Genomic DNA, 25,551 nt, shown 5'->3' with positions numbered 1-25,551 from the left:
CACATTTGGGGTTTGTAGGAAACAGGTGGAGCCCAGCGGGTCAGACAAGTCTCCTGCCAGGGCCAGGCAGGGTGGGCACGGGAGGATGAGTTGTGTCCCCTTCCTCTATTAAGGGGTGGGGGCAAATGCAGCAGGCAGCAAGAATGTCGAGGGGGGGGCATGCTTGTCTGCTGCCGAGAAAGCCCCCAAGTCTTGTGGCACCTCAGGTTCCCACAGATTTAAGGTGACAGAACCTTTTGTGGACTTCCCCGGAAGCATCACATGCATTTCCAGCTGGCAGGGAATTTAATCATTTTACATTGTTTTGTATGATTCGTGGTATTTTATGTGCTGTATTGTGATTTGCTCCTATTTTTATCGATTATAGATGAGTAATGATTGTAACTGATAAGTGTAAACTGTTTAATTATTACTTGCTGAGGTTTAATGTCAGTGTTTACTATTGGATTCTAATGCATTCTTGCATTCTGCCTTGTTTGGTAGAAGTTGTTTATTTTAGTCTTATTGTGACTTTTAATACAGTGGTACCTCGGGTTACATATGCTTCAGGTTACATACACTTCAGGTTACAGACTCCACTAACCCAGAAATAGTACCTTGGGTTAAGAACTTTGCTTCAGGATGAGAACAGAAATCGTGCTCCGACGGTGCGGCGGCAGCAAGAGTCCCCATTAGCTAAAGTGGTGCTTCAGGTTAAGAACAGCTTCAGGTTAAGAACGGACCTCCGGAACGAATTAAGTACTTAACCCGAGGTACCACTGTATAGGATCCGATCGTTACTATTAATGTTTATTATTATTATTATTATTATTATTATTATTATGTGTGTTGGAAGCTGCTCAACCCAGCCAGATGGGCAGGGTACGTACGCATGTAAATAAATAAATAAATAATTGTGGGTGCAAAGCCTCCTCTGCCATGGGGGCCACAAAATGCCAAAGAGCAGCTCTGGGTGATGATGTCCCTAGCTTTGGGATGCTTTTTTCTTTTCTTTTTTTAAAGATCTAATTTGTTGCTTTTTCACATGCAATAAACGTAATTTAAAATGCAATCAACTAACCTGTCATTTCTTTACCTGCCTTCAGGCGCCAGGCGAAAACTCTTCTCCTGGGCCTTTGGCCTTTTAAACTGTGCGTGAAGGGGCTGGTCTTGTGTGTTCTTGCTTTGCGTGATGGTGCTTTGCCTTTTGTGTTTCCATACTGCATACCAACCTGCGATCCTCGCCTGAAGGGCTGCATCTAAAATATCATTATTATTATTTAGAAGACATCTGAAGGCAGCCCTGTTTAGGGAAGTTTTTAATGACTGGTGTTTTAATGTATTTTTAATCTTTTGTTGGAAGCCGCTCAGAGTGGCTGGGGAAACCCAGCCAGATAGGCAGGGTAGAAAATTATTATTATTATTATTATTATTATTATTTGTGTTGGCAGCTGCCCAGAGTGGCTGGGGCAACCCAGCCAGATGGGCGGGGTAGAAATCATAAATTATTATTATTATTATTATTATTATTATTATTACTACTACTGTTGTTTGTTGTTGTTGTTGTTGTTGCTGTTGCTGCTGCTGCTGCTGCTGCTGCTGCTGCTGTTGTTGTTGTTGTTGTTGTTGTTGTTGTTGTTGTTGTTGTTACAGTATTATTATTGAATAACCATGGGGAATGCTTGGGAAATCAGCTCCAAGCTGCCCCGTATGGGACGCTCGCTCAGCCCCAGCTGCTGAAGGCAGAGCGCCCTCTACACTCTCTGGACTACCACTCCCGGCATGCCTTGCCGCTAGCCGCGCCGGCCGGGGCCGATGGGAGCCGTAGTCCAGAGAGGCGGGGACCGCGCATGCTCTCCTCCTCCGCCTTCGGCGAGCCACGTGACCCGGCCGGCGCATGCGCGGCGCCTGAGTCGGCTCGGCGGGGCGCGAGGATGGGCGAGAGCTCGAGCCCCATCAGCGTCATCCTGGTCAGCTCCGGCAGCCGCGGGAACAAGCTGCTCTTCCGCTTCCCCTTCCAGAGGGGGCCCGGCAGCCCCGCCGCCCACACCGGTGAGGAGGAGCCCTGCCCGGGACCCGCCCGCGTTCACACGTGCACCACAAGCACACGCGACACCCTGACACGCGAGTGGGAAAACGGGGGGGGGGAGCCGCCTCCCTGAGAAGAGGACTTGGGGGGGGGCACCCAGCATCTGCCAGGGAGGATTTAGCTGGGGTCAGACTAGATGACCCGGGGGTCCCCTCCGACTCTCCAGTTCGGTGATTCCGTGGAAAGGAGGGACCTTCCCCCCCCCCCAGGGCAGAATGGTCACTCTGCTCCCACAAGGAAGGAGCGGCCACGGCCACCGCTTTGGGGGCGCTGCAACTATGATTCAGAATGGGGCACGAGAGGTGGGGGCATTATGTGGGGCACGGCTGAAATTCGAGACCCCCCCCCGGTCTCCTTTCTGCCCCACATGCCTGCCTCTCCCCCCCCCCCAAGAGGGTGAGAGCCTGGCTGCCAACACGCTGCTCAGCTCCAGCAGCTCTGCCCTTGAACGCAGCAGGGCAGAGGGGGGCAAACCGAGGAGCTGGCTGTGCCCCCCCCCGGCAGCCTCCTTCCTGCCCCTCTGCCCCTCCCAAGGGGCACCAGCTGCCTGAGGCAGCCTCCTTCCCAATCCGGCTGCTGCGCTCAAGTCCTGCTTGCTGGAGGCCGCAATGCCCGTTGCTGGAAGGCTCAGGGAGGGAGAGGGCTCTGGGGCCCAGGTGGTGCCCTTGGGGTTCTGCCTTGGGATACCTGCTCCCCCCCCCCCCGCAATACCCACATGGCTGCTCCGTGTCCTGGCAGCTGGCCAGCTGGCCATTATTCTCTCTTCTCTTCCCCTTTGGGAAAAGGATCTTGGGAAGGCAGTTCCCCAACTGAGGAGCGCCCAGTGATAAGGAGAGCGTGAGAAAAGCCTGGGTTGCTGGATCAGGCCCAAGGGGGCCCCTCAGAGCCTGGCGTCCTTTTCTCCCCGCAGCCAACCAGATGCCTCCTTTTGGCCCTCCCATGCCTCCTGACATGCCCTTTCCCTCCCATACAGCTGAGCTCTGATAGGCATCTCAGTCGATTCCTGAGATCAACGGTAAAGCCTTGGGGAGATGGCAGCCTTCCTAATATGTTGGGCTCAAGCCATGAGGTCCAAAGTGGCAACTTGAATTGTGCCATGGGCTCCCATTTCATATATAGCCCAGTCTGGATAGTTGGCCTAGGTGAAGATTTGACGTTTTCATCCCCCAAAAGTTTTTGATTTGAGTTTCTACTGAAATGAGGCTGCATTTTAATGTTGTATTTTAATCTTGTTTTTAAGTTGTATTTTAATCAATTGTTTTTATACCTGGTGTTAGCCGCCCTGAGCCTGGTCTTGGCTGGGGAGGGAAGGCGGGGTATAAATAAAAGTTTTTTTAATTATTATTATTTGCTAAGAATTAGGTGGAAGAGGTTTCTGCTCTAACCCAAACCTCTCTGGCCTCCTGGACTTCCCCCCCCTTTTCCTTTCGTAGGGAAACCGAGAAGCAGGTATGCCGTGAACAGTCTGGGCGACGGCGTCGAAGACCCAGATGGGGACTCCAGGTACGTAGGGCTCCTGTTCCCTTGAGCGCCAGCCCTCCTGCTGGTTGTCATGGGTTTGTGTAGAGAGCATAAAAGACACCTTGGCACCTGGATCCTCACCAGGTGGGATGTGCTGGGGTCCCAGAGCTCTGGCATGTAAAGCTGGCTGGCTTGGGGCTGCTTGGATCTTGATCAAAGCAGACCCTGATATTGGCAGCTGGGGTGGGGGGTCACCTGTGGCTCTGCAGGTGTGGCTTTTAATGCCGGGTTGTCTGCCTTGACTTATGAAAGAGGTCTCTAGCCAACCCAGGTATAAGACTCTTGCATGGGAAGTTCCTGCACAAGCCTTGCTTTATTATTTACTCATTTATCCATTCGTATATCGCCCTCCATCCGAGGATCACAGAGTGGTTTACATTATAAAAACACAAAAATGCATAGCGCAGTAACCAACGAAAACAATTACCCCCTCTCTCCGGTTTCAAAGGCCATAGATTGTTCAATTGGCCCTGGGAAAAGAAGAATGTTTTTGCCCAGCACCTAAAGATGCGTTGGTTGTTTGGTCCAAAAGAGAGCTGAGTTTCCTCTTTCCAGAAAACCAGAAACTCATTGCAGTGGGCAGGCCAGAAATGTTCCCCTGAACCCTGATGCTTCCAGATAAAATAACATGAAAAGGCAATAAAGGTCTTCCTCTCTCACTTCCCCTTGAATTGGCAGCCAGGGAGTTTCCAGGTGAGCACCAGGTTGAGCCTCTCGTCTCCGCCTGGCCTGAATCAGGCCTCTGGGGCTTGTACCTGGTCACGTTTGTGATCGCAGTTCCCCAGTCATGCCGGGCTGTGCTCACCTTCAGCATGGGGCGGGGGGCATTTCTGAAGGAGGCATCTTGGGGAGAAGAGGAGCATTGGTGGCAGGAAAGGGGCGGGGTGGGGTTGGGGGGCTCCTGGGGCCCCTGATGCAGCAGCACCCCTGGCCCCACTGCTGCGGGATATTCTTGTGGGGGTTGCTGAATCCTGCTGCAGAGGCTGCCTCTTGCGCAGAAAATAATAATAATAATAATAATAATAATAATAATAATAATTATTATTATTATTATTATTATTATTATTATTTATACCCCACCCTCCCCGGCCAGAGCCGGGCTCAGGGCAGCTAACACCAATAAAATTACAGTAAAAACATAATAAAGGTAAAGGTACCCCTGCCCGTATGGGCCAGTCTTGACAGACTCTAGGGTTGTGCGCTCATCTCACTTAAGAGGCCGGGGGCCAGCGCTGTCCGCAGACACTTCTGGGTCACGTGGCCAGCGTGACGAAGCTGCTCTGGCGAGCCAGCACCAGTGCAGCGCACGGAAACGCCGTTTACCTTCCCGCTAGTGTTGTGGTCTCAGCAGCTGCTCCCAGTCCCCACTCTAACCCCAGCCAGGCTTTCAGGGTGTGTTTCTCCCTTGAGGCGCTGGGCAAGGGCTCGTTCTCCAAGGAGCCTTTATTTATTTCAATATGTGGACAGTCCCCTAACCTCCAGCTGCCCGGTTTTGCAGCGTTGACGTTTTTGTGCCTTGCGTGACTTTGCCTGGTTGATTCTTGTGTTCTGTTTCCGCGTGGTGCTCATAGCCCCTGTTCCTGTTTTCAGAGAGCCCTGTCCGCTCACTGATGAGCAGGTGGTGTCGGGGTAAGACCAAACCTTCTCCGCCAGCAGCGCCTCTCTCTGTCTCTCTCTCTCTCTCATGGCTTCCCTGTCTCCACCATCTTCTCCTTCTCCTCGCACTTCGTGGCTCACTTCTCTTTCCCACCAAGTTGCAAATGTCACGGAACCACACGCTGGTGCTCAGGGAGGCCGGCAAAGGGCCTGGGAAACAGGCAGGTCAGCCAGGAAGGAAATTGCTGCTCAGGGGCAGAGCAAAAGGTCCCAGACCCCAAGGGCAGGGCTGGGGTGGGGGGGAAGAGACCCCCTGTGCCTGACACCCCAGTCAGTGCAGGCACCCCTGGGCTACACGGCCCATCAGTCTGACCCAGGAGAAGGCTGTTGCCTGCGTTTCTGAAGGCCTTTCCGCCCCCTAGCTGGAAGAAACAGCTACGCTGTGCTTTGCAGTGAGTGGGGAACTGATTTCTCCATGGGGACAAAAAGGGCATGTTTTCCCTCTGAAGGCGTTTGGGGGACGCACTTGTCTGAAGGCTGGCTGCTCTGCTCCAGTATCCAGGATGCAAGCTGAGCAGCCTGCGGTGCAGACAGTGTGAGCCCTCCTTTTGCCTCTTGGCTACACATGGTCCTGGCTCCCCCCCCCCCCGCCCCGGGGTCCTCAGTCCCAGCAGACTTGCTTAGGAGGGCTGCACAGGCCCCAGCCCCTGTGAGGGAAGCCCCTACCGAGGGGGAAGCTCAGAGGGACACAGTGCAGGTTTGGCCCAGCCTCCCGTTTCAGAGACTCACTGAGGGTTGCGGTGTGGACCTCCATCAGGGTAGGGTGGCTAGGAGTTGACCGAGCAGTGCTCCCGCGTGTGCCACGCGGCTTTTGACCTGGGCCCCCAGAGGCTGCCCCCGGCCCCGTTTGCATTCCCTCTGCCTCTGGGGGAGGCTGCCTCCCAGTGCTCAGAGCAATGGGGCATCCTTCAGGGCTGTGGGGCTGGAGCAGCCCAGTAGGTTTTGCCCCCTTGCTCCCTTGCCCCCCTGGCCGCCCTGTCCTGAACAGCTTCTCAAGAAGCTGACGGCTTGATGGCTGCTGTCTCAGAGCACTGCCTGCCCTGAAGTTGCTTGTTGTAAATAAAATACTCTGTGTGCCTTTAAAGCAGGTTTGCCTTTCTGTAGCTGCTCAAAGAGGCCGTCAAGTGGATTAAAACAACGTCTCCAGCTCTGAATAAGCAGATGAGCTCTTAACAATAGTGGGAGGTAGAGAAGGGAGCAATATTCTCCTCTGCAACCCGAGAAACCTTTTTTTTTTTTTTTTTTTTTTAGCTCAGTCACTTTGGTTCTCTGCTTTCAGAGAAAGGTTGGGGGTAGGTGCCCCCAACGCACAATCACTACTCCTCTGAAAAGCCGCTCTAACTCATTTGCAAAGTTTTTGGGCTTCCCGTTGCCAGAACAAAGGAGTGGAAGTGATCTGTGCGCCCCAGATTTCAAGTTTGGCTTCAAGAAACAATTTTCTCAATTTCCAGAGAGGTCGCAGCAGCCGTGTGATATTACGGTTGCAGCCAGAGCGGCAGGGAGTCTTTTCTGGGTGGTAGCATAGGAAGAGGTGGTCCTCCAGCGGTTTGACTTTTCACCCCCAGAGGCACACTCCATTGTCCCTCGAGACAGATGGAGGCCAGCAAGTGTTTGGAAACGGAGGCCAAAGCAGAATTTGCCTGTTTTCCAGATGTAACAAGACTTTGTTGAGCTTCTTACTGTAGACACTTCTCCACTCGCTCCTGGGTCATATTTCCATGCAGTCTTCTTCCCCCCACAGCAAGCCTGCTGTCTTCTCCGATGCCTCTGGTTTTGTGCATGGCCTCCCTCGGCTGCGTTGTGCAGCCTACTTGATCTCTTCTGCCGGGGCCGATAAGCTGGCAATCTCTCCCAGCCACGGCCCCTGCAGCTGCTGCCTGCACCCAGGGCAGGGCAATCTTTCTGGGTGAAGCTGAAGGGCAAAGAGGGCTGTAGGGCACAGCTTGTTCCAGGCCTCACTGTCTCCCTGGCGCCCGGAAGTTGGCCTCCTGGCAGCTGTGAGATGGGAGGGCAGCAGGCAAGACCCCCGTTGACCAGGCAGGTTTGCTGCTTCTGCCCGCAAAGCTAGTTCCTTTTTGAGTCATCCAGGCAGATGCTGAAGTGCCACCTCGACAGTTTCATGCCTTTCCCCCAAAGCTGAGCAAGCAGCAGCTTTGCAGAATATCCCCTTTGGTGGAGAGATGTTGGAAGGTTCATAGAGTCGTAGAGTGGGAAGGGACCCCACGCCCCCAGCGGCCATCTAGTCCACCCCCCTGCAATGCAGGACTCAAGCATCCCTGACAGATGTCCATCTGGGAAGACAAAAGGAAGGCCTTCCCCGCCCTCCCTCCAAAAAACCTGCCCTTCTTCAGAGAGGACCCTTCCTTCTGGGGAACTTCAGGACTTTGCAGGCCACACATTCCCCCGCCCCCTTTCCTGATGAACTTTGTCCATGCATAAATGCATCTTTTCCTCCACAGAAGGAAATCTGGGACACCTGCAGTGGGAGGAGAGACACAGGAAGGGCTTCTGAGTTTGGCCCTGGCCTGCGGCTCCCAGCTGCAGACGGGCCCTTCTGGCCACCCCAAGACCTAAGGCTCTGGCGTCTCTGGGAGGGGGCCCTGGGGCTCAGTTGCTGCCCCCGCAGACACGTCTGAGGCAGGGAGCAGAGCTGGGCACACATACCCCTTTGGCCCAGGGAGCTCTTTTTCACAGGGAAGGGCAGTCGGTGCCCCCCCCCCCCCGCCCATCGGAAGGCGCACAGCTGCCTCCTGGTCCCCTGCTCTGGAGCAAAGCCCCGTTGCGCTGCCTGTCTTCAGGCAACCTGCCCGCCACACCTTGCTGCTTAGGGGAACCTCACCTGTCCTTCCAAAGCGGCACCTGCAAACTCTGCCTAATCTTTCCTCCTGAGAGCTTGTCATTAACGAAAGTTGCATGAGCCTCTGACGCTTTCCCTCTCGATATAATTCTGATGATTTGAAAGACGGTGATCTTTGCGGCATCTTAATTTCCCCCACCTGATGGACTCCAAGGTGCCCCAATGTCTCTCGCGCGCGCGTGTGTGTGTAGACTTAATGGTGACACAATGCATACCAATTCATCCCGCCTCCGGGACGGTGTGGGGCCTGCGCAAGTGCGCTGATGCCCATTTCTGCTCCCGAAGGTTCTCGGACGTCATCCTGGCAACGATCCTGGCTACCAAATCAGACATGTGCGGCAAGAAGTTTGAGCTGAAGATCGACAACGTCCGTTTCGTGGGACACCCCACCCTGGTGCAGCATGCTTTTGGGCAGGTAGGCCCCGCGGGCGCCAGGGCAGCCTGGGCACAGCCTGTGAGTTGGGCTGGGAAGTCTTGTCCAGTTGGGTCCCTCTTCTGCCCCGGCTACTTTCCTGATGGTTCAGCTGGCCAGTGGTGGGCTGGGAGGGGGAGCTTGGAGCAGGCCTGGGGCGCCAGCTGCAGTTGCCCAGTGCCGTCCAGCCAGATTGCCCCACAGGTGCCCCCTCTCACGCTCTGCTTTTGGGCCTGCTGGCCGGCCCCCAGGTGGCTCTTTCTCCCTCCATAACATCATTCATTCCTTGCCCTGACATCACCTCCTCTCCTCTCTGGGGAGCTGAACCCTTTCAGGCTCTCCTTCCAGGGGCGAGTTGTGTTTCCACGCTTGCTTAGGATGCACTGCACTACCCCGACCCGTCTGGGTGCTTTCCTGGGACCTGTGTCTGCCTCGACTTCTGAACTGGCCTGCCAAATTTGGAGGGGTGCTGAGTTCGATCACGAGTCGTCAGACTGGTACCCCACAGTGTGTAATGCAGCTGCTGGGGGTCTCGGAAGCTGAGCCAGAGCACAGGGACAGAGGAAGCTGCCTTGTTCAGACCCTTGGTCCATCTAACCCTATAATGCCTGCATTGACTGGCAGCAGCAGCAGCAGCAGCTCCTTGGGGTTTCAGGCAGGAGTCTCTCCCAGCCTTCCCTGGATGCCAAGCAGCTGCTCTGCCACTGACCCTTGGAGCGCTCTAGGAAAGGGCCAGCCAGGCTGTTTCCATATTTACCCCCCTAATAACAACAACTCTGCTCTTAGTGGGGGGGGGGAACTGCACAGTTCAGAGTTGGAGAGCCTCCTGAGCAGGGGTCTCCTTGGTCCTTGTCCTGCAGCCTCCCTTGGGGTGGAGACATGGGTGCCAAAGGCCTTTTGGGGGGGGGGTCCTCAGCCTTCAGGCTCTCCTGCACCTCCTTGTGGTGACATGCAGACCCTGCAAAGTCCTTTGGCAGCTGCTGCAAACTTTCCTGGGCTTCTCGCATCTCCCTTCTGTTTGTGAAGCCCAGAGATTCCTTCAAAATGAGGTGGGAGGGCTGGTGGCGGCTAGGGCTCTGCATATGCTCAGAGGCACTTGCCCGCCCCTGTCCCTAAGCATTGGGAAGAGGTGCCGAGCCTCTGATTGGATCAGGCCCCTAGTAGGCTGATGTTCGTGGGCACAAACCCCATGCAGGTGAGGGGAGCAGCAGCAGCAGCAGCAATAATAATTATACCCCACTCTGGGCACCTTCCAACAGAATATTAAAAACACAATAAAACATCAAACATTAAAAAGCTTCCGTAAATAGGGCTGCCTTCAGATGTCTTCTAAAAGTCAGGTCGTTGTTTATTTCCTTGACATCTGGTGGGAGGGCGTTCCACAGGGCGGGCGCCACCACCGAGAAGGCCCTCTGCCTGGTTCCCTGTAACTTTACTTCCCGCAGTGAGGGAACCACCAGACGGCCCTCGGAGCTGGACCTCAGTGTCTGGGTGGAGCGATGGGGGTGGAGATGAGAGGGGGGCTCCCCTCTCCCTGGCAACCCCTGTTCCTTTTCTTTGGCTTCTTCCTTGCCTCCAGGCTGCCTCCTCCACACAAGCCCAGGGCGGGGGCCACAGCCAGTGGGAAGGAGGACCAGGCTAGCAAGCTTTGTGGCTTTATTTGAATGATGGATTGACTCCATTTCTGCCTCGCCTTTTCCTCCAAGGAGGGGGCCTGTGTGGTTCTCTCCCCACCTGCTCATTTAAACTCCACAACGACCCTGTGAGGTAGGGGAGGCTGAGAAGCAGGGACTGCTGGGAGGGAGAGCCTACCTGAAGCCCTGCCACCTGGACCAGCCGCCTGATTCCCCAGTGTATGGTAGCTTACACCCCGTGAGGGTGAGGTAGTCCTGCAGCCCCCCCAGCCCTCCCAAGACCCTCCTTCCCAGAGGCTGCCCCCTCCCCTGCTCCCCTCTCTTGGCTGCCCCCTTAAAAGTCCGGCTTGCTTTGCAGATCTCCAAGACAGACCCCTCCCCAAAGCGGGAGGTGCCCACCATGATCCTCTTCAATGTCGTCTTCGCCTTGAGGGTAAGGACCTCCCTCCCGCCGGGTTCTGAGAAGCTGAGCAGCCAGGCCAGGGGGCACCTGTCCTTTCCTGGGAGTCAGAGTCCAGGAGTGGGGGGCACCCCACATGTGCTGCAAATTCCAGTGAGAATGTGGGGCTGGCTTGGGGGGTGCAGCAGGCCCCTTGGCTCTTCTGCAGGGATGTGTGCCATCGAGGGTCTCCAGGCTGCTTGGGGGAGCCTGATGGGGGGGAGGCCCACCCCAGAAAAGGCTTCGGAGCCTTCCTTGCTTCTGCCACCCCCCAAGGGCGTGCCTGGGCTTTGGGTGGGGCAGGCAGGTGGGGCAGGCAGAGGCCCCGACCTGGTAATCAGCGGAGGAGCAGCTCTGTGACTCAGCAAGAGCTCCGAAAGCTGAGTCACGGTTTGCGGACCAGGGTGGCAAACATTATCGGCAGCACGGCCCTCCTTAACTGGGGCTTGGCAGCCGCCTTCCAGCCCCCTCCGGCTTGCCTCTCTGGCCCCACCTTGCCAGCTGCGTGGGGCTGATAGCGGCCTCCCCCTGTGGGTTAGCAGCCTTCGTGGTCTCAGGGATGCGAGCTCTCGGGTGGACAACGATGGGGAGGCCCTTTGGCTAATAGCCCAGGCAGCGGCCTGTGGGTCAGGGACCCAGATCCAACCTCCCTCAGGCTGAGGGCAGGCAGGGGGGTTGCACAGCTGGTCTGCTCTGGTCTGCCCTCCCTCAGGACCGGGTCTCCTTGGGGGGCTCAGAGAAATGGCTGGCCCACAGCAGGTGGGGCTAAGGGGGCAGCCGCCATGATGGAGCAAAACAGGAGCATCACTGGGAGATTCAGGGCAGATGAAAGAAAGTCCTCCTTAAGGCATGGCAGAGTCAACTATGGAACTCACTGCCACAGGCTTTCGAAGAGGATTGGACAAATTCCTGGAGGAGGAGAGGGCATCTCATGGCCCCTCGCTCTGCTCTGCCATGTTCCTGAATCCTCGTTGCTTAAGGAGAGGGCTCTTTTGCCCTGATCCTGCTTGCTGGTTCCCCACAAGCACCTGGTGCCACTGTGAGGGTAGGATCCTGGACTAGATGGGCCGTGGGCCTGATCCTGCAGTTTTAGTGTTTTTTTGGCTTTTATACCAAATACAATTAAGCAAGTAAACATGCTTTATTAGATCTCTGTTGTAGGGCATCTGAAAGCTTTTTAAAATTGTTTTTACCATCTGTAAATTTATTTATTTGTTATTTCAAATTAAAATTTTACAGGTATATACATCAAACATAAATCATACAAACAAGATCCCAAGGAATCTCCTTGACTTCCACCCTCCCCTTTGTGGGTCCTAATTTAATCATTTCCTCCATCTTTTTTGATGATCCGAATCTTTTACTTCTCCATTGTGTCCAAAATTTGCCCTTAAACTACAAGTGATATTCCAGTCCTACTAATGATTTTAACTCTTTACAATGGTCTTTCCCCATTCCTTATTAAAAATGTTGTCTTCCTGCGTTCTGATTCTTCTGGTCATTTTGGCCATTGCAGCCTAGTCCATCAACTTCACCTGCCATTCTTCTCTCGTATAGACTTCTCCCCATCTCTTGTCTTCTTGAAGAGTACCAGGCAGACGGGTTAATTTGCAGCTAAAAGGACCCAAAGGTTCTGACAGGCTTTTGTGCACGTAAATGTGAAAACCCCAAAACTGAGCCAGTCCCTGGGCTCCGGGCGATGGCTTCCCCCAAGTCCTCTGGCTGAGGTGGTTGGGCCCCTTCTATCCTGCGGCTGGACTGCCCTGCCTGCCCCCTTCCCAGCCTCCTCTCTCCCCCTGTGCCCCCCTTAGGCCACCGCGGACCCTTCGGTCATCAGCTGCCTGCACAATCTCTCTCGCCGCATCGCCATTGTCCTCCAGCACGAGGAGCGCCGCTGCCAGTACCTCACGCGAGAGGCCAAGCTCATCCTGGCCATTCAGGACGAAGCCTCTGCCATCTCGGAAAGTGAGTCCGGCCGGATCCGGGGGCCGCGGGGAGCCCTTCTCCTGCTTGCCCCCCACCCTCAGGCCAGGCATCTGTCTGGCCCTCGTGGGCTCAGTGGAGCTGGGCGGGGGCTTTATTATTATTGAGTTATTAGATTTGTATTCCGCCCTTCACCCAAAGATCACAGGGCAGTTCACAATACAAAAACGCCCTGCCTGCTGTTCGTGGCACTTCCAGTGGCCGTGGGGGGGGGTGGCATGTCCATTTGGAGCTGGGGGGGACAAGGTGGTTTCCTGGGGAAGCCCTTTGAAGGCCCTGGAAGCCACACCTGGCTGTTGTTCCCCTCCTCCAGCGCCTGAAGGGCCCCAGTCGCCTTTCCTCCACATTCTCCCCAAGTGCAAGCTGGCCAGAGACCTGAAGGAGGCTTACGACAGGTAAGCATAGGCTGGGTGGCCGTCTGTCTTCTGTTATGATTAGCTGAGAGGGGTCCCTTCCGACTCGACAATTCCACAGTTCTATGATTCGAAGTCAGCCTTTGGGGTCTCAGGCCTGGGGGGGTGCTGAAGGTTGAAAGCCCAGGAGAGGCCTCCATCCCAGGTGTTGCTCTGGCCCCTGGGTAATAATAATAATAATAATAATAATAATAATAATAATAATAATAATAATTTATTTATATCCCGCCCTCCCCAGCCGAAGCCGGACTCAGAGCGGCTAACAACAATAAAAGTAACACAGCGTTCTAAAATCAATCCATTCTAAAATCAATTCAGAATCAAATTAATAGCAACCATTGGCCTAGAGTTCTATGAGGATTACCAAAAGAGGGGGTCAGACTGTGCCTTGGCCAAAGGCCTGGTGGAACAGCTCTGTCTTGCAGGCCCTGCGGAAACATATCGAGTCCCGCAGGGCCCTGGTCTCTTGTGACAGAGCGTTCCACCAGATCGGGGCCACAGCCGAAAAAGCCCTGGGTCTGGTTGAGGCCAGCCTCGCCTCCCTGTGGCCTGGGACCTCCAAGATGTTTTTGTTTGAAGACCGTAAGTTCCTCTGTGGGACATACCAGGAGAGGCGGTCCCATAGGGACGAGGGTCCTAGGCCGTATATGGCTTTAAAGGTTAAAACCAGCACCTTGAACCTGACCCTGTACTCCACCGGGAGCCAGTGCAGCTGGTATAGTCTGGGTGAATGTGATTCCGCTGCAAGGACCCCGTAAGGAGTCTTGCCGCGCCATTCTGCCCCCACTGGAGTTTCTGGGTCAGTCTCAAGGGCTGCCTGCCTGGGTCTTTTTGCAACTTTCCCAGCTCTGCGATACCCTTTTTGCTGTGAGGCAGCTAGAACTGCGCTCAGTGTCCTAAACACAGGTGTGTTCCCTCCCTCTCCTGCTGTGGGTCTCCCCTGACAATGCCAGGTTCCAGATCCTGCTGATCTTGGTCGAATCCTGCTGCTTGCATGGGTCAGGCTCACAGCTGCCCAGCGCCACCTGGTGGCCATCGACGGGGCTGCAGAGGGAGCTGTGGCTGGTGCCTCCTGTTCTTTATTATAATAATTCAGCCAAACCTTGGTTGTTGAATGTAATCCGTTCCGGAAGACGGTTCGACTTCTGAAACGTTCGACAACCGAGGCGCAGCTTCTGATCAGTTGCAAGAGCTTCTTGCACTCAAGCGGAAGCTGCGTCGGGTGTTTGGGTTCCAAAAAACGTTCAAAAGCCCGGAGCATTTATTCCTGGGTTTCCTGCATTTGGGAGCCAAAACGTTCAAAAATGGAGCCTGACGGAGTTGCCCCTTGGCCCAGCCAGCGTGAGAGGGGGGGGCTGTTCCTTTGAGTCGAGGGTCAAGCCTTGTGCTGCATACCCCCTTTGTCGAGGGGGCCTGTGGCTCAGTCCCTGCCAGGGCTGGGGGCTCTGGGCCACGCGGCCTCTTCCACCTGCTCCTCTTTCCCCGCAGCCTCTGCACGACAGGCGTGGTCCAGCTGCACATCAACAACTGGCTGGAAGTGAGCTTCTGCCTGCCCCACAAAATCCACTACGCTGCCTCTCGCTTTATCCCTCCGGAAGCCATTGAAAGGAGCCTCAAGGCCATTCGGTAAAAACCGGGTCGTAATAAAATGGGGGGGGGTTATTGTGCCGCATCCTGGTCCCTGAGTGCGTCTGGATCTGTGCTTTGGAGGGCACTGGGGTCCCTCTGCGAGACCTTCATTGCAGGAGGGTTGGCCTAGATGACCCTGGGGGGGGGGCCTTTGCAGCCCTGCAATGCCACAAGTGTCTGTGTGCCCCTGTCTCTCCCCCCCACCCCGCTCAGGCCGTACCACGCCTTGCTGCTGCTGAAGGACGAGAAGGCCCTTCTGAGCGAGCTGCCGCTGGACTGCTCCCCCGCCCTGGTGCGTGTGGTGAGGACCACCTCGGCCGTCAAGAACCTCCAGCAGCTGGCCCAGGACGCCGACCTGGCGCTGCTGCAGGTGAGGGGGAAGGGGGGCTGGTGTCCTGCCCCAGAAGGAAGCGCCACCCGCTCCTCAATTCTGGGCTGGGTCCAGCAAGGCCTCCAGCCTGCTCCCTGGCCAAAGGGACTCTCCGCTTTGACTGCCATTATTCCTGCATTGCAGAGGGGGTCCTTTCCAACGTTGTGGTTCTGTGAACGCCCCCCTCCCTGGATGCCCCACTGGGAATCCCAGGGGCCTCGGAGGGCATTGAGGCAGCTCTTCCCCACCTTCTGCTCTGTGCCTCACTCAGGACTAGTAGCTCTGATGCTACTGTTGCCCGAAGAGGATGGCACCTCGACTGGGGGGCTTCCCCCCCCAAAGCCCAGAGCATTAGCCCCTCCTCTGACCCCGGTCGGCACCCACTGCTGCCCCTCCCTCGCTGCTGCTGTTTCTTCTGTGGGGCTGGGGGAGGCTCTGTTCTTGGCCTGGAGCAACGCCTCTTACCTGGCTATCTGGAAAATGGGGAGGGACGTTGCTCAGCCCCCTCCTCACTCAAGGGGCCTTGGGCCAACTCTCCCCAAAAGCGGAGCCGGTATCCCCAAGTCGACAGGTGAGAAAAGCAGATGGGACCCTGGAGATTCCCTTGGGGGGGGGGAGGCACTTTTGTGGCTGGAGGAGAGGCCAGGCAGTTTCTGAGAAAGGGGGACTCCCTAGATGTGACTTCGATCCAGGCCTTTTCTCCCTGGCGAAGCAGCTGCCTCCTGCCGCTTGGGCCCCAGAACCTGGTGCCGAGTGCAAGTCTTCCCCTTCCCTCCCTGCGGCAGGTGTTCCAGCTGGCAGCGCACCTGGTCTACTGGGGCAAGGCCATCATCGTTTACCCGCTGTGCGAGAACAACGTCTACATGCTGTCTCCCAATGCTAGCGTCTGCCTGTAAGTCTCTCAGCATCCAGCTCTGCCGAGTGTGAAGCAAGACTCGCACCCTGTCTCCTCCCCCCCCCCGATGCTGGCCTCTGGGGAGGCTGGGGGGTTCATGCAGAGAGACCCCCCTGACCTCCTCTGCCTCTCCCCCCGCAGCTACTCCCCTCTGGCAGACGACTTTGCCTGCCAGTTCCCCGGCCACGACCTGCCTTCCGTCCTCTCCAAGTTCTCCTTGCCGGTGTCCCTGTCGGAGTTCAAGGACCCCCTGGCTCCCCCCGTGCAGGAGGTAAGCTGCCCCTGGCACCCCTCGCCCAGCTGGCCCCTGGGCAGCCCCCGGGGGGGTGGCGGCATGTGGCACCCCACTGAGCCCCTCTTTGCCTCCCTCCCCCACCAGACACAGCTCATCCAAATGGTTGTCTGGATGCTCCAACACCGACTGCTCATCCAGCTGCACACCTACGCCTGCCTAATGGTGCCCCCCAAGGAAGAGGACGTCCGGCCCCGGGCAGAGGAGATGCCCCTGGCGGCCAGAGTCGGGGGGCGCAGCCTCAGCACCCCCAATGCCCTCAGCTTTGGCTCCCCAAGTAGGTTTTGTGTGTGTCATTTGGAGCCCTGCTGCGAAGGGGTCCTGGGTCACTGAGTCTGTCTCCATCTTACCTTTTGCCAGGTGCTCCAGATGTTTTCCCCATCATACTTCTGGGCATAATAGGCTTTACTGTTTTTATTTAGTTTGTTACCTTTATACGCAATATAAAAACGGAAAAGGAGAACAAAAAATGCAAAACCTAATAACAAATACCCCGAAAAGCTGCATGGGCCCCTCTCCACAAACATAAGCCGTAGATTTTTTGATCAGTCCAAGGCCTGATTGAAGAGGAACGCTTTTGCCTGGCCCCTAAAGCGATGGAATGAAGGCGCCAGGGGAGAACATCCCACCAGCAGGGAGCCACTGCAGCAAAGGCCCCGCTTAGAGCTGCGGCTGTGGTTGAGTTGCCCAGTGAAAGATGGAAAGGGTTGTGGGGGATCCCAGGGCTTTTGCAAACGCCACGCGAGCTTCAGCCCCCGTCCGTCTGCACAACGAATCTTGTATGGCCTCATCCTTCCACACCCTTCACAAAGCAAGGGGTGGCAATGGCTGCTGTGCTGGGGGGGGGGCTGAGCATTGCTCTCTCCACACGAGGCGCACGCATGCACGCTCTGCCCAGGCTCTCCTCCTTTGCAAAGCTCGCCCTTTGCTTTGGGGGCCTGGGGGCCCTCTTGCGACGGGCCCCGAGTGACAGGACAGGCGTCTGCCTCTGCTGGGTTTGTGTGAGAGAGGGTGAGCATGAGCCCCGTGGGCAAGGGGGCAGCCGAGGTGGGCGGCCTGCTCCATGCTCCCTTGCGTCTTTGTCTTGTCCCCCCCCCCCCCAGCCAGCAGCGACGACATGACGCTCACCAGCCCCAGCATGGACAACTCCAGCGCAGAGCTGCTGCCCGGAGGGGACTCCCCTGTGAATAAGCGCATGACCGAGAACCTGCTGACCAGCCTCCCGGAGCACGAGCGAGAGGCCATCCTCAGCGTCCCAGCCGCCCACAACCCCGAGGACCTGCGCACATTTGCCAGGTAGGCAGGGAGGGGGGCAGCTGCCTTCAAAGAACGAAAGGGCCGGGTGGGGCGATGGCTGATTCTGCGAAGAGGGCAGAAGCTGAACTGCAGGAGTCCCTAGGGCAGCCACAGCCAGGATTTTTGTTAGGGGGGCAGAAGCAGTGTGATTTGTCAGTTAGTAAGTATTTCTGTTGTTTTACTTGATCTGCCCCCCCCCTTCCTGGCTACACCCATGGCTTCTGCAATTTGAAGACCGTTTCTGAAGGAGACCCTAAAGCTCACAATGAGCAGCTGAGATGAGCAGCCCCTGCCCTGTTGGCGCAGGTCGGTTCCAGCCCCTTCAGACCCCCCCTTCCATTCTGCCCCCTGCACAGGGTGGGGGGAGCTGCCCTGCTCCCCCTGACTTCTGGCACCTGCAGCCGTTTCTTCCTTGGGGGGGGGGGAGTTGCTCTGGGAGAGCGGAGAGATCAAGGGGGAGGTTTGGGGGCTGCCCTGCCGGGCCCTTGCAGCTCTCCCGGCTGGGCTGGGGGGTCCTGGGACCAGCGACCGCCCTGTCTTGGGTTTCCTGCTGGGGGCTCCTTGCCCAGGCTGGAGCTGCTGCCCCCCAGCCCTGCCCTCCTTCTCGCCCCCAGGCTTCTGCACTACTTCCGGGGGCGCCACCACCTGGAGGAGATCATGTACAACGAGAACATGCGCCGCTCGCACGTCCTGATGCTCTTTGACAAGTTCCGGAGCGTGCTGGTGGTGACCAACCATGAGGACCCCGTCATCTCCGTCTCCTTCCAGAAGTGAGGCAAAGGGGCCGCTGCCCAGGACTTCGAAGGAGGATTGCTGGCCCTCGGGATGGGGGAAGGAGGCACCCCCTTCTTGCAGCCACATGGGGGGCAAGGAGGGGACTTGGGGGCCTTGTGCACAGACGCCTGATTTGGTCTCGCTCCTGGCACTGCCAGGCCTCAGGTGCTGCTTCTGGGCCTCTGCTGACGGCTGCGGACATAGCGATCCATCTGCTGGACACTTCTCTTGGCTGGGGGGGGGTGGAGAGCTGGGGGGGGGACCTGTGTCTTGATGGTTGCAGGCAAGCCTCAGACTGTTCACCCGCCGTTGCACAATTACAACCACATGCTGGAAAATGTGAAATCTTTCTCCTCTTAAGTCAGGGAACAAGTCTGTTTTGAAAGTACCTGCTCTCTTCCTCCCTGCCTTGACCCACAGACCTACCTTCCTCACTTCTGAAGGGCAGGTGACCACTGGCTTGGCCTCCTCTCTCAGGCCACCTGAACTGGCCGCATCCTGCATGCTCAATCAGGTGGCTCCTCTCTCTTCCACAAGGACCAAGGGCAGGAGCAGGTTTAACAAAGGGAATGGGGGGAGAATTTGTTGAGGTGATTCTGGTACCTCTTCCTAGCAGTGGAGGAACTCTTATCTCCCCACATCGTGGAGGGGGGGGGGGTCTTCCTCCTTCCAATTCTGCGTTTTGCAGGCAGCTCCTTCCTTCAATATGCTGCAGGCAGGAAGGCTTTCCCGCAGCCACAACCACCAGCCTCAAAGCAAAACAATCTATTTTATTTTGGAGAGAAATAAATACACAAGGCTGAAAGAGTCCCGGCCTTCCCTGTCATTCTCTCCATCCTGGGAAGCCTCCTGGACATCAGCAGCAGGGAGAGGCCTCCGCTGGCGGTCGGCTGCCTCTGGCCCCCTCGGCCGCCTTGTCCGTCACGCTCACGCAGGGGTTGCCCCAGATGTAGAAGCGCAGGGGCTGCTGTGCCCACTCGCCGCTGATGCCAATGCGGGGAGCAGAGATGACGTCTTCCTCCCTGGGCGCCCCCAGGCCGGGCTCCAGCCACACGGCCGGATGGCAGGCCAGGTCCTGCTGGTCGAAGGTCTTGTCCACAGCCAGGGCCTGGCAGAGCTTGGAAGGCCCGTTGCACAGGAACCGGTCCTTGAGGGGGCGGGGGGCCCCCTTCCGCTGAGCCAGGCGCAGCTCCCTCATCGCCTCCAGGCCCTGCAGGGGCTCCAAGGAGCGCAGCAGGACGGCCGCCCCCTCCCCTGGCGAGAGAGAGAGAAGGGAGGGGGCAAAGGTCAGGGCAGGCCAATCCCACCTCAAGGGATCTTTCAGAAGGGGGTCGCAACAAAACCTCCCGCACAGTCATACCTCGGGTTGAATGTGCTTCAGGCTGAGCGCTTTTGGGTTGCGCTCCGCGGCAACACAGAAGTAACGGAGTGCGTTACTTCCGGGTTTCACCGCTCGCACATGCGTGGAGGCGGCAAAACGCGACGCGCAGATGCACCATCACGTCTTGCGTTCCCTTCAGGATGCGAACGGGGCTCGGGAACAGATCCCGTTCGCATCCCGAGGTACCACTGTATTCTTGTGCTCTTCTGCAAATCTATGGAGAGACCGTGTGCCGTTCCTGTCATTTCAACTCGAAAGGTGAAGAGGGGGCAGAAAGGGGCAACCAAGAGGGCCTGGATGTTGCCTGGACCAGCTCCCTGAGGAGGAAGCGCTGGAGCATCTGGGGACTTTGAGTTTAGGAAACAAGTGAGTACGGAGGGGGATGACAGAGGGGTACAAAATTAGGCCTGGTGGGCAGAAAATGAAGAAGAGAGAGGTGTTTTCCTCCCTCCCGTATTAGGACTTGGCAGAATTATTCTTGCTGATCTTCTGGAAGTGTCAGAACAGACAAAAGAGGCGACTTCTCACCTCACATAAACCATTGAATTTGATGGCCCCCAACTTGGAGGGCTTTCAAAGGGCACCAAATGCCTCTGAATATGAGATCCCGGGAATCCCAGGTGGGGCCAGTTGCTCCTGCCCTTGGCTTCCACTTGGGGGCTTCCCTTGGGGGGCCCTGGCTGGCTGCTGCGGGGGCCGGAGGCAGAACTGGGATGCGGCCCTGGGGCATGTACAGTCAGCCCCCTGCCCCTTCTCGGAAAGGATGCCCTTGCCCACTGCCACAGGCAAGGACACGGCAGCCACACCCGACCTGGGACACTTGTCTGGGGGGAGAGGGGCAGAAATGGAGGCCACACCATATCCCCCTGGTTCAAAGAAGCCAGGATCTGGGGGGGGGGAGCACTTTCAAGCAACAACCATGGCTGGACCCCCCCACCTTGAAGAAAGGACTAGGCTGTCTGGGGAGCAGAAAGTTAGCCCAAGTGCTTTGGTCTCAGCCTCAGTCCTGTATACCTGAAGGAGCGTCTCTACCTCCATCGTTCTGCCTGGACACTGAGGTCCAGCTCCAAGGGCCTTCTGGCGGTTTCCTCCCTGCGAGAAGCGAGGTTACAGGGAACCAGGCAGAGGGCCTTCTCGGTGTTGGCACCTGCCTTGTGGAACGCCATCCCACCAGATGTCAAGGCAATAAACAACTATTTTACTTTTAAAAGACACCTGAAGGCAGCCCTGTTTAGGGAAGTTACAGATAGGTAGCCGTGTTGGTCTGCCATAGTCAAAACAAAACAAATTCCTTCCAGTAGCACCTTAAAGACCAACTAAGTCAGTTCTTGGTATGAGCTTTCGTGTGCATGCACACTTCTTCAGATACACTGAAACAGAAGTTTCCAGACCCTTCTATATAGTGAGAAGGTGGGGAGGGGTATTACTCAGAAGGGTGGTGGGAATGGGTGATTGGCAGATAGCTGTGATGAGCCTGTTGACGACTCTTAACGACTGCAATAGGTCTTACAGGAAAAAGCAAGGGGTGAAAAGGTGAAAAATGGCTTTGTCATGTATAATGAGATAAGAATCCAAGGTCTTTGTTCAGACCAGGTTTCTCCATGGTTTTAAGTTTGGTGATAAGTTGTAATAAAGTTCCTGTTTAGGGAAGTTACAGATAGGTAGCCGTGTTGGTCTGCCATAGTCAAAACAAAATAAAAAAATTCCTTCCAGTAGCACCTTAAAGACCAACTAAGTTAGTTCTAGGTATGAGCTTTCGTGTGCATGCACACTTCTTCAGATACACTGAAACAGAAGTCACCAGACCTTTCTATATAGTGAGAAGGTGGGGAGGGGTATTACTCAGAAGGGTGGTGGGAATGGGTGAAGTTTTTAGGGAAGTTTTTAATGTCCAGACCAGGATCTGGGAAGCAGAGCGAAGGCTGAGCCCCACAAGCCCACAGACCAGAGCCGCCTGGGGGGCTGCAGGAGAGAGGGCATGCCAGCACCTCTTTCCATTCTGTTTAGGGAAGTTTTTAATGTTTAATAGATTATTGTATTTTAATATTCTGTTGAAAGCCACCCAGAGTGGCTGGGGAAACCCAGCCAGATGGGCGGGGTATAAATAAATTATTACTATTATTATTCCCTTGAGTTTCTGGATGGACACAGAGAATGTTGGCTTTGATGGGCCCTTTGGCCGGATCCATCAATTTGGCTCTCTTCTGATGATCCTCAGAACAAAGCACAGCCCCCTCGCTCCCCCCCACAGGGCCTGTGTGCCTGCTGGATGAGGGTTGGGGGCAGGAGAGGCCCCCCCAACTCCCCCGGAGGGCTCAGAGCTTTCCTGCAGGATGGCCACCTGCCTACCTTGGCTGGAGATGTTCATGCAGAAGTAGATCCCGTAGATCTGGTACACATACAGAGTGCCCGGCGCCATGAACATGGCCGTGTTCCTGGCAGTCTGCCGCCCGCCCCTGGAGTGGGACGCTGTGTCCTCTCCTCCCAGGTAGGCCTCCGTTTCCACAATGCGCCCCCGGAGCTCTCTCCCATCTGGAAGCCTCCGGACCAGGATCTGGGAAGAAGAGCGAAGGCTGAGCCCCACAAGCCCACAGACCAGAGCCGCCTGGGGGGCTGCAGGAGAGAGGGCATGCCAGCACCTCTTCCACATTTCAGAAAGCCAACTCTTGGAGCCACTGCCACGGTTGGCCCCAAAACACTTGCGGGCAGCACACAGAGACTCCCCATGTGTTTGCAAAGATGAAGGTAAAGCTCTGGGGGCAAGCGAAGGGTTTGGAAGAGGTGACAGCAGCTGAGCCCTGGCAGGGCAGCCCTGGCAGCAGAGGTCCCACCACCAGGGAGGCTCCCACCCTGACCTCCAAGATCTGACAAAGTCCTGGCCGCACAGCAAGAAGACGCTCCGTAGAGGAAGCCAGAAGCTGTGCAAAAAAAAAAGCAGGAGGAGTCCAACCCTGGCATTGCCCCAACAGCTGCAGGGCCTCTGGCACCCTAGATGGGCGGAGGAGCACCTGCCTGGCATCCAGAAGGTCTCAGGTGCCCCCCCCCCATTGGAAGCAGCATCACCAGGTGGGAGGAGTGGGCAGGAGCACTGAGGCAAAAGGGGGCTGCATGGCTAAATATATAATAATAATAATAATAATAATAATAATAATAATAATTTACTTATATCCCGCCCTCCCCAGCTGAAGCCGGGCTCAGAGCGGCTAACAACAATAAAAGTAACACAGCATTTCAAAATCAATTCATTCTAAAATCAAATATCAAATTAATGACAACCATTGGGCTAGAGTTCTATGAGAATTACAGGAGGAGGGAGGGGGTCAGACTATGCCTTGGCCAAAGGCCTGGTGGAACAGCTCCGTCTTGCAGGCCCTGCAGAAAGATGTCAAGTCCCGCAGGGCCCTAGTCTCTTGGGACAGGGCGTTCCACCAGATTGGAGCCATCACTGAGAAGGCCCTGGCCCTGGTTGAGGCCAGCCTAACCTCCCTGTGGCCCGGGACCTCCAAGATGTTTTTATTTGAAGACTGTAAGGTCCTCCTGGGACACACCAGGAGAGGCGGTCCCGTAGGTACGAGGGTCCTAGGCTGTATAGGGCTTTAAAGGTCAAAACCAGCACCTTAAACCTGATCCTGTACTCCACGGGGAGCCAGTGCAGCTGGTGTAACACTGGGTGAATGTGATTGCGCAGCGAGGATCCCGTATTAATTATTATTATTACCATCATCATCATTAAATTTATATACTGCCTTTTCTCCACACGGGGAGCCAAGGCGTCTCACAGATGAAACAGAAGCAGCTAATATCGTGGGGGTGGGGGGGACACAATAGCGAAACAATGAAACATGAGTAGAATTGAGGCATGCGCTTCTCTGCGTGCGTAATTGCGCTTTAGCTCCTGCCCTGGCCAGGCCCCGCTGGGAGCCGGAGGGTCTCCGCTCTGCCCCGCCGTCGGGGGGCGCCTCCCCGGCGAAGGAAGCCGGGCCCGCCCGGCCCGGGCGCCTCCTCCCCGTCCCTCACCTGTCCGAGCAGCGCCCTGGCCAGGCGGACGCCCGGCTGCTCGAAGAAGGCGGCGCCCAGGCGGGGCGGGGAGGGCGCCTTGGCCAGGGTCCCCTCCGCCGCCTCCTGCTCGCGAGGAAGCCGCTTCCGCGGCCCCGGCATGGCTGCGCCAGAGGGAGGGGAATCTGGCCGTCCCGCCCCCTCGAGGTCTCCGCCCCCTCGAGTCCGTCGGGGCGCCCCCTGCCGGGGGGAGCCGGGGGAACCCCGAAGGCTGCGCGGAATCCCGGCCTCTCTCGGCATCCGCGCATCCAGGCACAGACCTCGGCTTTACTGACCCTGGTTTTGTTTCGTGTCTGCATTTGCTCAACAGTGAACCGTAATTGTATCATCAGATCCTGTTTGAGAAAATGAATCCTTTCCGAAAATTAATAAAAAGTATTAAACATAAACACCCAATATCTGCTCCGTCAAATAAGAAATGTTATCCCTTTGCCCTGACTTGAGCACACCAAGTACCCAGTGACTGAAACGCCGCCTTTACTGCTTCAGTTCCTCCTTCAGATGCTTCCTGGATTTCATTCTTCATCTTTAGATCACCTTGAGCAGTTTGATCAGGGCGACAATGGCACAACCCAGGACCATATTACTATTATTATTATTATTATTATTATTATTATTATTATTATTATGCCATTCAAAGATCTCAGGGCAGTTCACAACATAAAATTACAATATAGGAGAGGCAGTACCTGAGGTATTGGCATCAGCTAGGGTTGCCATGCTCACTGGAAGGACAGATCGTGAAGCTGAGGCTCCAATACTTTGGCTACCTCAGGAGAAGAGAAGACTCCCTGGAAAAGACCCTGATGTTGGGAAAGATGGAGGGCACAAGGAGAAGGGGATGACAGAGGACGAGAGGCTTGGACAGTGTTCTCAAAGCTACCAGCATGAGTTTGACCAAACTGTGGGAGGCAGTGGAAGACAGGAGTGCCTGGCATGCTCTGGTCCAGGGGGTCACGAAGAGGTGGACACGACTAAACGACTAAACAACAACAACAACAACAACAGGGTTGCCATATTTCAAAAAGCAAAAAGTTGCTGAGCTTTTTTGGCAAAATTACATTAACATTTTGGGGATTTCTGGATATGCAGCAGTAGTCTGGATATGTCCGGGAAATTTCGGATGTATGACGAACTCCAATAGCAACATCATTTCTGGGAAGGGCTCCTCCATTTGGAGTTCCTAGCTTGCTGGATTTGATGCCTCCTTTGACATTCAGAGCAGCCCCACCTCTGTTACATCCTTCCCTGTCCTCCTTATGGGCTTTTCTCCTGAGATAAGCCTGTCCCACTGGCTCTCTTTGTTCCGCCAGGTTTCTGTTCTGCCTACAATTATCAGTGCTGTTCACTAAAACTAGATTGCCCATCTTGACTCGGAGGCTCCCAGCATTAGTGCATGAACACTTATAGTCAGATGTTCCGTCTCTCTCTTCATGTGTCTTTGGGACGGACTCTGGCCTCTCAATTGCTTTCCTGTGTCCTGGCACCCACCACGCCCAGTTCAACAACAACAACAACAACAACAACAACAACAACAAAATAAAAAAAAAATTTCCTTCCAGTAGCACCTTAAAGACCAACTAAGTTAGTTCTAGGTATGAGCTTTCGTGTGCATGCACACTTCTTCAGATACACTGAAACAGAAGTCACCAAACCCTTCTATATAGTGAGAAGGTGGGGAGGGGTATTACTCAGAAGGGTGGTGGGAATGGGTGATTGGCAGATAGCTGTGATGAGCCTGTTGACGACTCTTAACGACTGCAATAGGTCTTACAGGAAAAAGCAAGGGGTGAGAAGGTGAAAAATGGCTTTGTCATGTATAATGAGATAAGAATCCAATGTCTTTGTTCAGACCAGGTCTCTCCATGGTTTTAA

At 55.7% G+C, this 25,551-nt stretch overlaps 2 protein-coding genes across 4 annotated transcripts; one reads left to right on the top strand and one right to left on the bottom strand.

Moving 5' to 3' along the window:
• Positions 1 to 1,892: 1,892 nt before the first annotated feature.
• Positions 1,893 to 19,044, top strand: NPRL3 (NPR3 like, GATOR1 complex subunit). 2 transcript variants are annotated; one of them, XM_081839431.1, is made up of 14 exons: positions 1,893 to 2,031; positions 3,502 to 3,571; positions 5,180 to 5,218; positions 8,388 to 8,517; positions 10,507 to 10,581; positions 12,399 to 12,552; positions 12,884 to 12,965; positions 14,472 to 14,609; positions 14,826 to 14,982; positions 15,768 to 15,874; positions 16,019 to 16,148; positions 16,257 to 16,446; positions 17,273 to 17,465; positions 18,080 to 19,044. In XM_081839431.1, the coding sequence occupies exons 1-14, from the start codon at positions 1,914 to 1,916 to the stop codon at positions 18,237 to 18,239; spliced, it is 1,743 nt and encodes a 580-aa protein (XP_081695557.1). In that variant the 5' UTR covers positions 1,893 to 1,913; the 3' UTR covers positions 18,240 to 19,044. The 2 variants fall into 2 exon arrangements, with proteins under 2 accessions (XP_081695557.1, XP_081695558.1); XM_081839432.1 differs by lacking the exon at positions 5,180 to 5,218.
• On the bottom strand, positions 18,990 to 23,931 carry MPG (N-methylpurine DNA glycosylase). 2 transcript variants are annotated; one of them, XM_081839433.1, is made up of 3 exons: positions 23,638 to 23,931; positions 21,970 to 22,174; positions 18,990 to 19,493 (listed from the first exon to the last, which is right to left on the bottom strand). In XM_081839433.1, the coding sequence occupies exons 1-3, from the start codon at positions 23,914 to 23,916 to the stop codon at positions 19,096 to 19,098; spliced, it is 882 nt and encodes a 293-aa protein (XP_081695559.1). In that variant the 5' UTR covers positions 23,917 to 23,931; the 3' UTR covers positions 18,990 to 19,095. The 2 variants fall into 2 exon arrangements, with proteins under 2 accessions (XP_081695559.1, XP_081695560.1); XM_081839434.1 differs by lacking the exon at positions 18,990 to 19,493 and adding an exon at positions 19,671 to 19,951.
• Positions 23,932 to 25,551: the final 1,620 nt, after the last annotated feature.

The sequence above is a fragment of the Podarcis erhardii genome (genome assembly GCF_964252035.2).
Source record: "Podarcis erhardii genome assembly, chromosome: 14".
Taxonomy (NCBI): domain Eukaryota; kingdom Metazoa; phylum Chordata; class Lepidosauria; order Squamata; family Lacertidae; genus Podarcis; species Podarcis erhardii.
This window is presented reverse-complemented; position numbering and strand designations above follow the sequence as displayed.